The sequence below is a fragment of the Toxotes jaculatrix genome, chromosome 23 (genome assembly GCF_017976425.1).
Source record: "Toxotes jaculatrix isolate fToxJac2 chromosome 23, fToxJac2.pri, whole genome shotgun sequence".
Taxonomy (NCBI): Eukaryota; Metazoa; Chordata; class Actinopteri; family Toxotidae; genus Toxotes; species Toxotes jaculatrix.
Genome location: NC_054416.1, coordinates 5,820,670 through 5,834,980, shown reverse-complemented (window position 1 = coordinate 5,834,980; position 14,311 = coordinate 5,820,670). Strand labels below are relative to the sequence as shown.

Here is a 14,311-nt window from a genome sequence, read left to right as displayed (position 1 = left end):
GTCTGATTTGCAGTGCTTCGTCCCGTCTAAAGTCGAGGGACTGGTGCAGAGAGACAGCGAGCTGATTGGCAAACTCTACTACAAAGAGGGCCATGACCTGTACTACTGGAGGATAGGCTGGTTTATGCTGGAAGGCTCTACCCTGCACTTCAGCTCAGGAGAAGAGGAGGGAAAGGAGGAAGTCATTCAACTCAAACAGCTACATGAGCTCAGTAAGAATGTTGCTTATTTACATTATTATTTTTCAATTTCCCTTCTTAAATAGCTTAATTGGAGCTTTTAATCAGCCTTAAATCAGATTCTTAAAATGCCATAGCACAAAGTCACCATATCTGTTTGTGGCTGATACTGTTAGTGGTCAACTGCAGCAAGTTCATGATGAATTTGCAGAAATTTCTGCCTCTTTAAAATTCTTTCCCATTATTTTCCTGTACTTTGTAATTTCGAACAAAAAAAATAAAAAAAAACTACCAATCCATAGCACCCTTTTACTACCTGCATTTATAACTACATAATGATGTTAGAGGATGCGTGCAAGCGGCTGGTGTCTGAAGACATTTCAGTTTCTCACACCATTACACATTTCTGTTGGCTCGCTAATTGGCTAGCTTAGTCTGCCATTATAAATGCTTTGAGGGGACTGGAGGAGAGTGAAAAGGTGCCACAGGACATTATGTGAGAAGATCTGTTAATATGAAGTCAGCAAAGGTCAGTATTATGCAATGCTTGCACATGCAGCATAAGTCAAAATAGCTCTCAGATTTCACTTAGATGCTCTCACAAAATCTGGTATGAGTAATATGATTTCCATTGCTTTTCTGTGTGGTATATTGAATATTCACAGTATGCAGGTGTCATAGTAGCACTGCTAGCACTGCCCACTAACATGAATTTTGCCAATATCTCCACATGACCAGCAAATAGGAGTTATTTAAAGGACAGTCAGTGGGGTGGGGGGACTGCCAGTAGGGGTGGAAGGCCCAAAAGTTCACACACACTTTGACAGATAATGAAGATTTCAATCGATTGTGCCAGTGTAATGTGCAAACAGGAGGAGGGGAGAATCCTTGGATCTTCTTAATCTATTTACAGCTCGACGTGGATCAAATTGCGCAACGTGCTGCCCCATCCACTCACCTCGGGCGGGATAAAGAACTGCAGCCGTGCTCATTTTTATTCCCGGCTCTCTCAAACCATATTTGTCACAGACAGGGAGCCGTTAGCGCCAGAAGGGACTGTGTTGTGTCGGGGGATGGTAGGTTTTGGAGCACTGAAAGGATTCCTTTAGGAATCACAGTGTGTGACATGGGATTAACTGTTATTTTCTCTAACAGTGACACCACCACATGAAAGGTGGCCCTGTGTAGCACAGAGGGATTAAATAAACACACTTTTCAATTAAAATCACTACACGTTTCCAACATGCGGCACTTCAAACTGCATCAGTTCATTGTAAGTTTGATGCACGACCTGGTTTTTTGGCTTCAGGCAGCTAGAGTTATGGCCATTTTAAAATCTTTTCTCAAAATCTACTGAGGGCTTTTCTTGCTGGAGATAAAGTGAAAACTCTAAGCTTTGTCTTTTATTCATTTTATCCTCAATTGTGAGGCCTGTCATTTATTTTCTATTTGTCTCAACCTTCTGACTAGGACAGTTTTTACTGCCTCAAGCTAATCATTCAAAATGTTTTATTGATCTCTTATTATTGATCAATTTTTCAATATTATTTTTTCTTGGTTATGAAGCACTTTGTAGGTATGGTTTTGGAAAGTGCTAAATAAATAAATAGATTCATCAAAAAAAAAAAAAAAAAAGCAAAAACCCTATCTCCAAAGTACGCTACCTCTCAAGATGGCTTCCCGGGGGCTTAGCTGTGTACTTGAGAGAGGATTGATCTTTTTGTGATGTCGTGTGTCAAGATGTCTGCCACACAAATAACCAGAACCAAAGTAAAATGAGTGGAAAATGACAGATACAGTTGGATAATCATTAACCTGTCACAGTGCACAAATCAGCCTTCCCACCCAGAACTTTCTGAAATGAAAAGGTTTCAAACGAGATAAGCACATTAACTTTGAACTCATTCAGTGTAATTTTCTCAGTGGATTTCTCTTAAGGCAGCGGCTAAATACAGAAAAAAAAAATCCCAATGCTCAGCTCAATCATCTGAAAATTAAGATAGGCATCAGCACAAGACTGCAGTCCAGCATATTTAGTAGTCAGATTTCAGTGTTTCCACACAGAGCTTCATTTAAAGTCAGAATAAGATTTTTTTTTTCATTCTTTTACGATATAGCTCAGATATCACATGTTCAGAACCAGCAAGAAGAGTAACTGTCAGTGCCCAATCCTGATCTGATTAAGATTTCCCTACTTTTTGTGATAGCCTGCAGCTGCACAGTGCACACTCTGAGTACATTAAAGTTAATAAAACTAATCCACTGTTGCTAAGATATGTTATGATTGACATTCAAACTGGCTCAACTTCCACTTTAAATAGTGTCATATAGTTGTTGTATATGTTTCATCTCCTTTCAGGTAGCCTCAGCTTTTTATCCGTTACCCTGGGAGACAACAGTGAAAACCGTGTGTTTCCAATTTTGGTGATTGTGAAATTTTTTCAGATAAAATGAGGGATTAAGTGTTCCCATGTGGGCTGTAAGCTAAATGAACCATTTTAAAACCACTGGATTACCTAAAAGATGAAACAGCAATTGTGTTTTCTTAGCTCATCAAAAGCTGACATTTTGGAGACTCATGGTTTTCACAGGTCAGTGACATAATGGGATATTTATTGCATAATATGGTGCAAACTAAACATTGTATGTAGGAGTTTGCAGTTTATCAGGAATTTATCACAAAATAACCGTCCAGAAAAAAACAAACTGAATGCTCCCACTGAAAACATGCACCAGCAGCCTAAATCTCCCTGATTTTTAGAAGGAAAAATCATAATGAAAATCTCTTACAGGACTCCTGGTACAAATTATGGAGAGAACAAGGCCGCGGACTTAGTTCCTTATCACACAAACATATTAAGTAATAAAAAAATTTCCCACTGAGCGGTAAGATGGATAAAAGAGGATTGCTGTGCATTTGTTCAAACAACGGTGACAAGTGTTTTGCATTTACCTGATAACACTGTTAATAAACCACATGTCAATTTCAGTCTCTGAAGTTCTCCTCTTTCTTCTCTTGTTGTTTATATCAGAATGAAATTCTGTGCCCTTGAAAATCTGCCAAAGAAAATAAGAAAGCAAATTATTTGTTAAGAGAGACTTTTGGGAATTAATTGTTTTTGCTGTTTAGTTCGACGTACAAAGGCGTAAACAAAGGATTTGCTTGCCAAAATTACTCTAATTTGTAATGTTTTTAACAGTCCTCGTTTCTTCTTTTGTGACAACAACCAAATTAAATTTTCTGTCAGTGGAGATTATCGACGTGTTCACTGAAGAAGCGAATGCATAGATTGTGGTGTTTGGTAGAAGAAACCGAAATGTTTTTTTTCTGTGATCTGATGATTGTGAAATTATCTGTTTAAGATTTACAGTAGATATACAGTCCATAGACTGCAGTTCTTTCATTTATATGCTCATGGGATCAGTACTTCCACTTATCCAAATCACTGTAAACAGGGGGAAACAGATAGCTTTGCTCCATCCAAAGATAGTAAACTTCACCCACCAGCAGCATGAATGCTCACTAATTAACATGCTATGTCTTGTTTGCTTAACACAGACAAAAAAATACATGTAAAAAAAGACATATTGTGGTTTAAGCTGAGCTAACCAGCTACCATAGAGACAGAATCTTATTTTTAATAAGAAAGTGAACGAGTTCATTTCCAAAAATGTCGCACCACTCTTAGCCTCAACAAAATCTTGCATTATTTAGTAATTACATCCTGTACAGGTTCTTATTTAGTGAACTGTCTCCAAAAATCAACTGTTTATTTAGGTGAAGTTCTTTTTTTTTTTCTTTTTTACACATACATCCTTTTTTGAGCACAACCAGTGGGAACTTGAGTATGATGAAAGTGCCAGATGCCATTGCAAGGAGAGTTGTGACTGAACTGCTGAGCCTCATATCTTTTTTTGAACTTTTTTCTCTTGTGTGTTTGATTGTTGCCATGATCCAAGCAGCTGTTTGAACCCACAGAAGAGATTATGGCAGAGCTTTCGAGTCCCTCAGCCCAGTTTTTCTGAATCCTTGCACTGTTATTTCGATTTCAAAAGATTGACTGAATAGATAAAGTATGTCAAAAACTCTTTTTTTCGCAGCATGTTAAATACTACCCTCAGTATAATCTTTCTTATTTGGTCATATTGAGCCAACTTTATGTAAAATTTGATGACTAATGACACGACTGTTTATGCCCTACTTCCCTCTCTTGTTTAAACCACCTTTAGTAAGTCAGTGACACAAAAACTGAATTCATGTTTCATATTACAAGAAAATGCTATTAACTCCAATGGGATTCATTTGGCATTTTCCACTTCCGCTCTGTTTGCTCGCTTTTCTTTCCACTACATGTCTGCACATTTGAAAAGAATAGTCAGATGTGTCTAGACATATTGTGCAGTGTATTATTTGCTCTGATTGCCCTAAAACATAAATGAATACTTAAGAAAACGGAGACCTTTCAGTGACAGGTAATGAATGCATCAACTTTCAAGTTTCACGGCAAAAGCTTCTAAGTGTTCTTGCTTTTGACGATTCGAGATTGAACAACTGCAAATGTCAAATCTAAACTGTTCCCGAACACATTACAGCGCATTAGTCCAGAACGTGTTGCTCTTTTGAATGTACACAGTTGCGGAGCCTGCATTTACTACAGCTCCTTGCCCTTTTTCCCCCTCAGCTGTCTCCACACATACCGAGGGTGAGGACAAGATCCAAGTCCTGCTGATGGTGGAGGGTGGAAGGTATGTCAGTCTTTGAAAAACAAAAAAAAAAAAAAAAAGGTGTGCTAATTGGCAGTGTATTTGTGATACAACAAGTCTATGCATTATGCAGCGCAGTGAGCTTTGATTCTGCCTTCGCCTTGTTAGTCCGAATGCACTTTACCTACTGTAACCATCTGAGGTAATTAAAGCCTCGCTAGACTGCCTGCTTCAGTTAGAGAGAAGAGGTGAGATGGCACGTAACACATCGCAGCCCTCACACAAGCCGACAGTTTTAGGCTCCCTTTTAGAGTAATGGAACAAGACTTTGTGCTTACTCCGTTAATTGCCGTTGGTTTGTGTGTTTTTGATCAAACCTCGTGGGAAACCAGTGGTTGTTTATAGATGTGTGTTCTGTAGAAGCGCTCTTGGATTTCTTTAATCTTGTTGGTTGTTTATGTAATGACTTACCAATGCCTTTCTAAATATATGAACAACTTTAGGTCTTAAAATATGAAACACCATATTGTTACTGGAAATTATATCATGCGGTTCTTAATTAATACTAACTGTTTTTTTTTTTTCATCTCTTTTTTAACAGAACAGTTTACATCCATGGCTTCAACAAGACAGACTTTGCACTGTGGCACTCTGCCATTACACTGGCTGCTGGCACAGATGGCAAGGCCCTCAGTGAACAACAGCTGACTAAAAACGGAGTCCCTATTGTAGTCGAAAGTTGCATTGCTTTTGTTACTCAGTATGGTGAGTTATATTACATTTATGGGGAAAAATGTTTTTAAAAAAACGGGTTCTGCAGGATTATTATTATGATTTCTGCTTGAGAAGCTGATTCATCCAGTGTGCTGCGTTGTGATGAGAATTTCATGCTTTCTCATGTTGTCTAACATAAAGCTGTGACATTCTCCTGTCTCCTCTTTTCTTCACCATAATTTTTTAGAAATATAGAAAATGTAGTCTAAGTTTTGACTGCACCATTGATGTGGGATTGCTCCAAAAACATAGACACTGCATAAAGTCTATATTACACAGTGCCTGTTGCCTTAGAAATGCATCATAAATGCAAAAAGGGGGCTTAAACCATGATAAGTAGTGTGCAGTGTAATGAGGGACTGGCATTAAAGTTAACTTTGAATGAAACTGTAAAGTGGTACGGAAGGTTAATATACTTTGCACCGACAATTTATTCTACCTGCAATTTAGATTCAAATGTGCTTATGTAACGTTGTTAAATCCCACAGCTCAAAGTGTCCATAAGGTTGGTGACTGCCCTATAATTGTATTTAGTCATATAGAAATCTATGTACTGTCATTTGCTGTTGCAGACGCTACACATTACAGGGCATAAATCATCAGACAGTGACTATATAACTAAAATGTATGCAGATGCGAGAGCCAGTTTTAGATCAGGGAACCTGAATAATCCATCTATCTTTACCCTCGTTCCCTCTTTTTTTTTTTTTTTTTTTTTTTTTTTTTTTTTACTTTGCAACCAGGTTTGTGCCAGGAGGGGGTCTACCAGAGGCCAGGGGACCCCGGTCGAGTTGCCCAACTCCTGCAGGATTTCACCCGCAACGCTCGTAATGTGAAGCTGAGGGAGAAGGATCACCAGCTGGAGGACGTGACCGACACCCTGAAGAGCTTCTTATCCCAAGCAGAGGATGCCCTGCTGACCAAGGAGCTCTATCCATACTGGGTGTCAGCTCTAGGTATGTTAGCTGGGAACACAATGGAAGTTTGCTGGAGTGACTTAATGAGAAAAAAATATTCCAATGTTTAATGTACTAAATAGGTACTACAGACACTCACAGGACAAGTGGGGTTTGGTTATAGTCTAAGAATGTGGTCCGTGTTTTATGCTTGTGCAGTAGAGCTGCATGAAATGCTCACATTGTCTTTACAAGTACCTTGAAAAGTACGGTGTGACCCTCGTCCTCTTCATGTGTCCATGATCGTGTCTCAGTTTATAGCTCGTTACATTTGGCAGTATTTGAAGTAGTTCTCATCTGTGTGGGTTTGTAGATGAGAAGGACGAGGGGCAGAGAGTGAAGAAGTATTCCACCTTCATAGAGAGTTTGCCAAAGATAAACAGGTCAACCCTCGAAGCTCTGTTGCAACACCTGTACAGGTATACACACACACACACAAACACAACGCACACAAGCTTCAAACTTCAGACACATTTAGAGCTTGTACTAGGAAAGCTATTTCAAGGTCAAGGTCCCCGTCAAGGTAAACTTAAATATCCTGCAGGGGGACATTCATCGCTTTATTTGTACACAGCTACAGATACCACACAGCATCACAGACGTAACAGGACTCAAAGGTCCTGTGCCCTGAGTACCCCTTGGGTTGCTGTTTGTCACCTGCTGATTAGCCTGTTGCCCCATGTGTTTTCCTAATGACACACTCACTCCTCGGTTATCTGTGTGATTTTTATCATTATTGTTATTGTATATATTAATGGCTTTTCTTTTCTTTTTTTTCCTTTTTTTCTTTTGGAAAATTATATACTTCAAGTTTATTCCCAGGCAGACATTTTTTTTTAATACTGACTGAGGCGTGGCATTTCATTAAGTTCTGTGTTTGTGTCTGAGTGTACAGTTTGTGTGAGCATCAGAGAGTATAAGAGTGGTTGTAAGTATATCAGCTTGTTTTCCTTTCTAAACGTGCCCGTCCTTGTGATTCAGGATTCAGCAGTGTTCCCACCTCAACCACATGCCGAGTGAAAAACTGGCCTCCGTCTTCTCCTCCTGCTTGTTCCAGACTCAGGGACAAACCCCACAGGAAATTAGCGTGGTCCATGACCTCATCAACAACTACATTACTCTCTTCAGTGTAAGTCAAAACTACAGCTTCTTTTTGCCATTTCACAGCACTGAGTGGAGAGGAGGTGATTTAGAGACAATGAGGCTGACAAAAGGCTGAGCTGAGCGTGGTTACATGATATCCTCCACCTGTACGTTAGATAACGTCCAATTTTGATTGCATAAACACACATTACATAAGTTGTTAAAAAAGACAAAAAAACACTTGGTATACTTGGTACTATTCTGCTGAGGTTCTTGCTGGTGGAATTAACAGCCAAATATGGAAACCGGTATCTTTACAGACTTTGCTCTGCACTCACAGACGGCACACATCTCCGGAAAACACAGAGATTATATTAAAAAACAGGTCACCTAGAACAAAAAATAACAGTGGAATCTTGTTCAGGACATCTTTCGCTTGAGGCAAAAGGAGGCCAGGCTTATGACTGTGTTCTATGTGTGAGGAGCCATTTTGATAACAGAAAAATGTAACGGTGGAAAAATCAGATTTTTTTTTCTCTGTGTGGCTGAGTTGTCTGGTTTTAGTTGTGATTAAAAATGTTTTAAGTACATTTACTATAAGTGCTGTACAAAACAACAAAGGCATGCATCATCATACTCATCTGTCTATCTATCTATCTATCTATCTTACACTATCCTACACTTCCCATAATGCAACTCAGCAGTGTCAGATTCTCCCTGCCTGGTAAAAGTCCATGTCTTTCAAAACACTGTGTCAGGTTCAATCTGTGATCACCATGATGACATCTTAAAGCTCCCTCCAGAGCCGAACTGGTTTTTTTTAAGAAAAAAAAAACCAAAAACATTATTACTAAACTTCAAACTGAATACAAGTAACCAACGGTGTGCAGGATTTCTGGTTTCTTCTCAATACTGATGCACAAAAAATACTATACCACTACCATTCAGAAAAATAAAAAAAATATATTGTTTTATGTATTCCCAACCATACTGTCCTGCTTTATTTGCCATCACCCATGTAATAACTTTTTGGCTTTGCATCACTTCCTCACCGGCAGATCTAGTTTTCCTCTGACAGCAAGTGTTACCTGTTTGCCAAATCATCCACAAGATATTTCTGCTTATATACCACTGTGGGAATGGGCTAGTACATCTTGTCTCATGTACTTTGCCCACTGAATTTGAATGACTCTCCAATAAATGATCAATGACCGATGGGGAAAAAAGGTATAACGTTCACAGCATTGAGAAATTACCATATTGCGTATCTAAACCAGGCTGTAGGCATGACTTTATTTACACTCCCTTACTTCAACCATCTGGGGAGCAGAACTGTTGTTGCCAAATCTCCACAATAGGCTTGACTTTGCTGGTGTGTGGATGGGCGGGGGTGTGGGATCAATGTTACCCTTGGAGAGCTGCCTGGCTTATGGGATACGCAGCACCGAGCAACTGCTAATTCCCAGCAGAACGCCTGGATCCCTCTTGTTCTCACGTTAAAGGAGGAGCATTCACTCCAAATCGGTTCGGGACGCCATCATTCGCATGACAAATAGCCATTAAGCTCAACCAATCATGAGTCCAATAGCAGTGAATACACACGCAGTGACATAAAACGAGTGAGACGTCTCGCTAATTAAAGCGCCGGTTCTGTGCTGGATGTCGTCGACGGGGCCCATTATCAGGTCTAAACACACCCACGATGAGTTTGTGAGTTTTTTCTTTCTCCCCACAATCTTCTCTGCCATTCGTATAACTCGAACAAAGCAAATTGTTCTCTGAAAATGATAATGATGTTAAAAAAAAAAAAAAGTTAGAATAAAAAAATGTCATTTCCCACACAGAGTTTTGTGAAAGGGAAGAGTATTCACTTGGTGCTGAGCTGTGTCAAGCACTCACAGCCAACTTCTTCTTTCAAAATTAGTTTTAGAAGTGTCAGCTGAACGACCCAGTTCTACAGTTTGCATATGATAACCTTTTTCCTGGTTGAAGCTTCCATGTATTTTGTCTAAGTGCTGATATCAATATTACTATTGAAAATGGTTTTATGATTCCAGCATTTTAATGTTTCTCAAGTGCAGTTTACTTGATCAGAAAGTTTCTGTTTGGCTGAGTTTGAATTGAAGTGTGTGTGCCTGTGTGTGTTTTTTGTGATGTTTCCAACAGGTCAATGAAGACCAGGTGCAACAGATGGAGAGAGAGAATAGTTTCATCACACGCTGGAACGACAAGAAGGACACCACAGTAAGTCAACCCACAGAACCCAAATGGAAATTACCAATGGGTGTTGGGTGTGTGTGTGTGTGTGTGTATTGATTTGCCTGCATGTGTCAAGGTCTCTCAAATCAGGGATTCAGTTGAACAGGTTTCCTGTTTTTCTGGCAAAAATGAAGGGGGTGGGGGGGGTTGCGTAGGGGGAAGGTGGAGGAGGCAAGAGCAGGCGGGTGAGGAAAAAGGGCTTTGTTCCTGTTAACCTTTACGGCAGGTACTTTATGCCTGGATGTCTGAGCCGAGAAAAACATTTGGTTCAGATAACTGGGGGGAAAAAAAATTAAATCACATGCCGCTGCTGTTGTTGAAATCTGAAGTAAGTTGTTTATGCCCCCTCCTTTCTGGCCACCCCCCCTCCCACCCACTCACCCTCTTCTCTCCACCTTGTCCATAGACTTTCAGAACACGTCTGCTGCTGTGGGGCAGAAGGGTTACCGCAGTGGAAAGCCAGTGCTATTATAAAGCCGTCGGAGGTGAAAATTGGGACAACATATTGGTTATGGATACAAATTTGAAGGTTTTATGGTTTGCACCTAGGAAAACTACGGTTGACAAAAAGAAAGTTAGTAGTTTTTTCATTTAAAATAATCATTTAGTGTAATTACAAGTCAGCATGGGGGACATTTCTCTGTTGAGATAATGGGTTAAGCTCATTTCAGGGATAATTTAAAATTTTAGCAAACATTATTAAGAAAAAGAGCAATTGAACCCAGCCATGGCAACTACTGATTCGGAAGTGCAAGTTAAAAGTTGTGACCTTAAATGTCCACCATATTCATCCATTTTGTGCAGAGCTGCTTTCCAGAAGCTCTCATTTTGAAGAAATAAGAAAAAACAAACCCACAGATTTATAAAAGCTGCACTTTCTATGGTTATGTATGCATGCAATTCATTTATAGTGGTATGTGGCTCAGGTGTATTCATGTAAAAAAAAGCTACATCAGTGGCATTTCATTCAGTGGACCATTTGAATGATGTAAAGTGCAGCTTTTTAAGCGTAGGTTGTTAGAAATAGAGCAAAAAAAAAAAAAGAAACATTTTCTTTTCAGCATTCATCATGTTTTCAGTAACAGCCAATCTTGAAAATGGTGTTGGATGTTTTTGAAACCGTGTCTCAAATCATCATCATTCATCGTATAGATTTTTGCCTCTGAGAGAAGTTTTACTCGACAAACTCAGGAGTGTCAGAGTTATTTCTTCTTTCTTCCATCACTGTGTAAAATTATGCAAACTGGTGTCTGGGTTGGTAAAGTTTAACTAAGAGTCTACAGCTAATGCAGCAGCAGTTGTACTTGGACAGTGGGAGTGTTACAAGTGCACAGAGACAATGCTAACATGCTGATGTTTAGCATTTAATGTGCATGTTAACATGCTGACATGCTAATGTATGCGTACCTCTCCTGTTTCTCATTTATGGGAACATGGAAACACACAATGTTTGTTATTTTGGTGCATTTACAATTGAACTATTCAGACGATAGTGTGCACGTTGCCAAACAGAGGAGGTGGGAGTTAAGGCACAGGATGTAGGCTTTGCTGAACAAATGGCTGTTGGGTCTGCACTCGAATACCAAGACCATTTGGGCTTTTGACATTTGCAGGAGGCTTGTCTCAGAGGGCTCGGCCCCTGCGGGTGAAGGTTCTGACCTCATCTGTTTCCTTTAAAAGGCAGAGAATGACAAGGAGGCCTGCAAGTGGATAGAATTGCTAGACTTAGGGAGTAAGTAAATCATTGATGTAATGAGGTTCAAAACAATGTTCATGGTGAGTGCAGAGAGAATAGGACATTGGTAGCTGTAAAACCATTTAACACTTTTGTTGCAACTGCTTGCTTTTCCAGAAACATGTCAACATCTTTATTTCCTGTGTTTCTTTTTGACTCGACAAATGCTATGTTTGTAAAGTGTGCTTGGTCTTCCTCCCATCGCATAACAATGACGTGAAAGGAAGAAAACTGTACTGAGCAAACCAAGACGGCCCTATATCTTTGTGTGACATTTTCACAATTACAGCTTTCACTCCATTGGTTTGAATGACTGTAATTTCTGTGTCATTTTAGGGCCACGGGAGTCAGAAGTGGCTTCCTCCCTCTCATCATGCGATAGTTCTCCCAGCTCAAGCCAATAATGGACCTCAGTTCACCTGCACATTAAAACGACAAAGAAAAAGTAACTGTAATTTTCCATATAGCCGAAGGAAAAGAAACCTTTCCGTGCTCAGTTATTCATTTTCTAGAGATGGATTACCACTCCCCATGGAGTGCTAGAAATTTGGACCTGGCGTCTTAAATAAGCTAAAATAAGTTACATTTTCACTCTCTCGCTTTGTTTTTCACACCAAAAGAAGTTGGAAGCAGAGAGGATTACTGCTCCAACACATGGAGAAAGCTGCCATGATTTGTACTGACAAGAGGAATATTACTGTGAATTTGACCTCCTGAATGTCAGGCTGAAAGGCCACTTAAAAGTCTTTGATTTAATTTCACAGCGACTACATTTAATTAGAAAATGATATTTTTTCTGTCATCTTCTATCTGTTGATTTACATGTGAAATCATTTTAATATTCAAACAGCAACCATTGTGAGAGGGTTATCATCATGTTTCATTCCAAATTTTCCTGGACAGATATTAGGGCGGCATCAATCCTCTCGGCTTAATTTTAAGGTTTACTGCCGCAAAGGTTTAGAAACTTGCTGCTGTTTCCTGTTTTATTTTGAAGTACTCGCATGTCTTGTCGTTTCAGTTCCTGCCCTCTTGTGTCTCACACACCCTTGATCATCCACACCTGTTTCCAATTACTTACCTGCCCCTGGTTTTGCTGTCATCCAACCCTGTATACTATACCCTCCTGGTTTCCTTGTTCCCTTGCCAGGTTGTCTTTGTTCATCCCTGTGTGTTCATCGCCTTCCAGCATTTTTCCCAGTGTTAGTCTTTATGTTTAGTTTTTTTTTTTTTTGGCTTGGCTTTGTTCTCTCATTTTTGGAATTTTGCCTACTCCCTGCCTGGATTTGTTTGTTTGATTCAGACTGATTACCTGCGAACGACTGCCTGGCTTTCCAGTAAAAGACTTGGCCTTTTTCAACTTTACCTTGGGTCCTGAATCTTTCTCTGTGTTTGAGTCTCTGATCTGCCCATAAAACGTTACAACTTCCTTCTGTGTGGTCTTGTGTGTGTCTCTTACTGATACTGCTAACAGTGAACCCATATCGCTCTCTTGGCATCACGGCTGGGTTCACAGCACTTTGCTTTAAGTTTTCTTCCATTTTCCGTAATAAACCCTTAACATTTTTCAAGGTGCGTCTTCAAAACATTTTTAAACTGACATCACACTTAAAGTTAACACCTGAGGAAAGCATTTCAGTTTTTGTGTCGGTGAAACATGCACCCTGCGCTTCCACCTTCACAAGTGTGTCTGTCTCACACATGTTCTCTTTATTTAGCCTGGTTTTGCATTCCATTATCGCTACTGGGTTTACTTTGCCTCCAGCTCTGAAATCGACCTTTGGTTTCCACAAATCCTCCAACCACTTCTCTCACTTTTCTCCATTTAGATTCATGCCACACTGGAACAAGGAATTTAGAGGAAAAGCCACTTAATCCAGTTGCATTATTTTTGTAATTTGACTGATCTTTCTCTCTCACTCTGTTTTTTCTTTCTTGCACTTTTTCTCTCTTTCCTTAGTTCTCTCCAGCTGGGGACTTGATCTTTGAGGTGTACCTGGAAAAGAGAGAGCCAGAGAACTGCTGTTTAATCAAGGTATAAGTGTGTGTGTATGTTAATGTGTGCATGTGTACTTTCAGCAGACATGTGGGCATATGTGTCCGTGTGTCTGCCTGCTTTCCCCTAGGTCCTTCTGATAGAATCAGAGGTGGAGAGGTTGATAGAATAGGGCCGGGACATTTGTGGTTTAACCTGATGGGATTAGCACCACTGAAATAAATCAAAAACGAACTAATCAAAGAAATATCCGATTTAATTGAGTGAGTAATTGCATTTCATGAGGCTCGCGGCCGCTGTAGGTTACGGATTCTTTTCAGGTCGGCAGTGGCGGCGGTGGAATAGGGATGGGGGTTAAAGAGGAATGCTCAGCAGCACCGTTTGACTTTAATATTCCACTTCCTCTCTGTGGAGTAAGGTAGCACATTTGCTTAGTTCAATCCGGCTCAGGTACACCTAATAACTCGACAAAGAAGCAAGTATTTAATCAGTGCACCGTGTACATGGCTGCGAGTCAAATGTCTGTGCAATAAATGTTACATGTTAAATATTGAGTGGCTCTTCAAAGGGAGAGATGGTTGAAGGCAGTGGTATCGACCCAGAGAGCTTATGATCTGAGCTTTTA

At 39.9% G+C, this 14,311-nt stretch overlaps 1 protein-coding gene across 4 annotated transcripts in view; it reads left to right on the top strand.

Moving 5' to 3' along the window:
- arap2 (ArfGAP with RhoGAP domain, ankyrin repeat and PH domain 2) overlaps positions 1-14,311 on the top strand; it is a 98,877-nt gene that overhangs the window by 74,039 nt on the left and 10,527 nt on the right. For all 4 annotated transcript variants that reach the window (XM_041031032.1, XM_041031031.1, XM_041031030.1 and 1 more), the window contains exons 18-25: positions 14-212; positions 4,862-4,925; positions 5,485-5,648; positions 6,401-6,613; positions 6,927-7,032; positions 7,595-7,742; positions 9,863-9,940; positions 13,651-13,725. In XM_041031032.1, the coding sequence (XP_040886966.1) occupies positions 14-212; positions 4,862-4,925; positions 5,485-5,648; positions 6,401-6,613; positions 6,927-7,032; positions 7,595-7,742; positions 9,863-9,940; positions 13,651-13,725 (1,047 nt within the window). The remainder of the gene's footprint in view (positions 1-13; positions 213-4,861; positions 4,926-5,484; positions 5,649-6,400; positions 6,614-6,926; positions 7,033-7,594; positions 7,743-9,862; positions 9,941-13,650; positions 13,726-14,311) is intronic.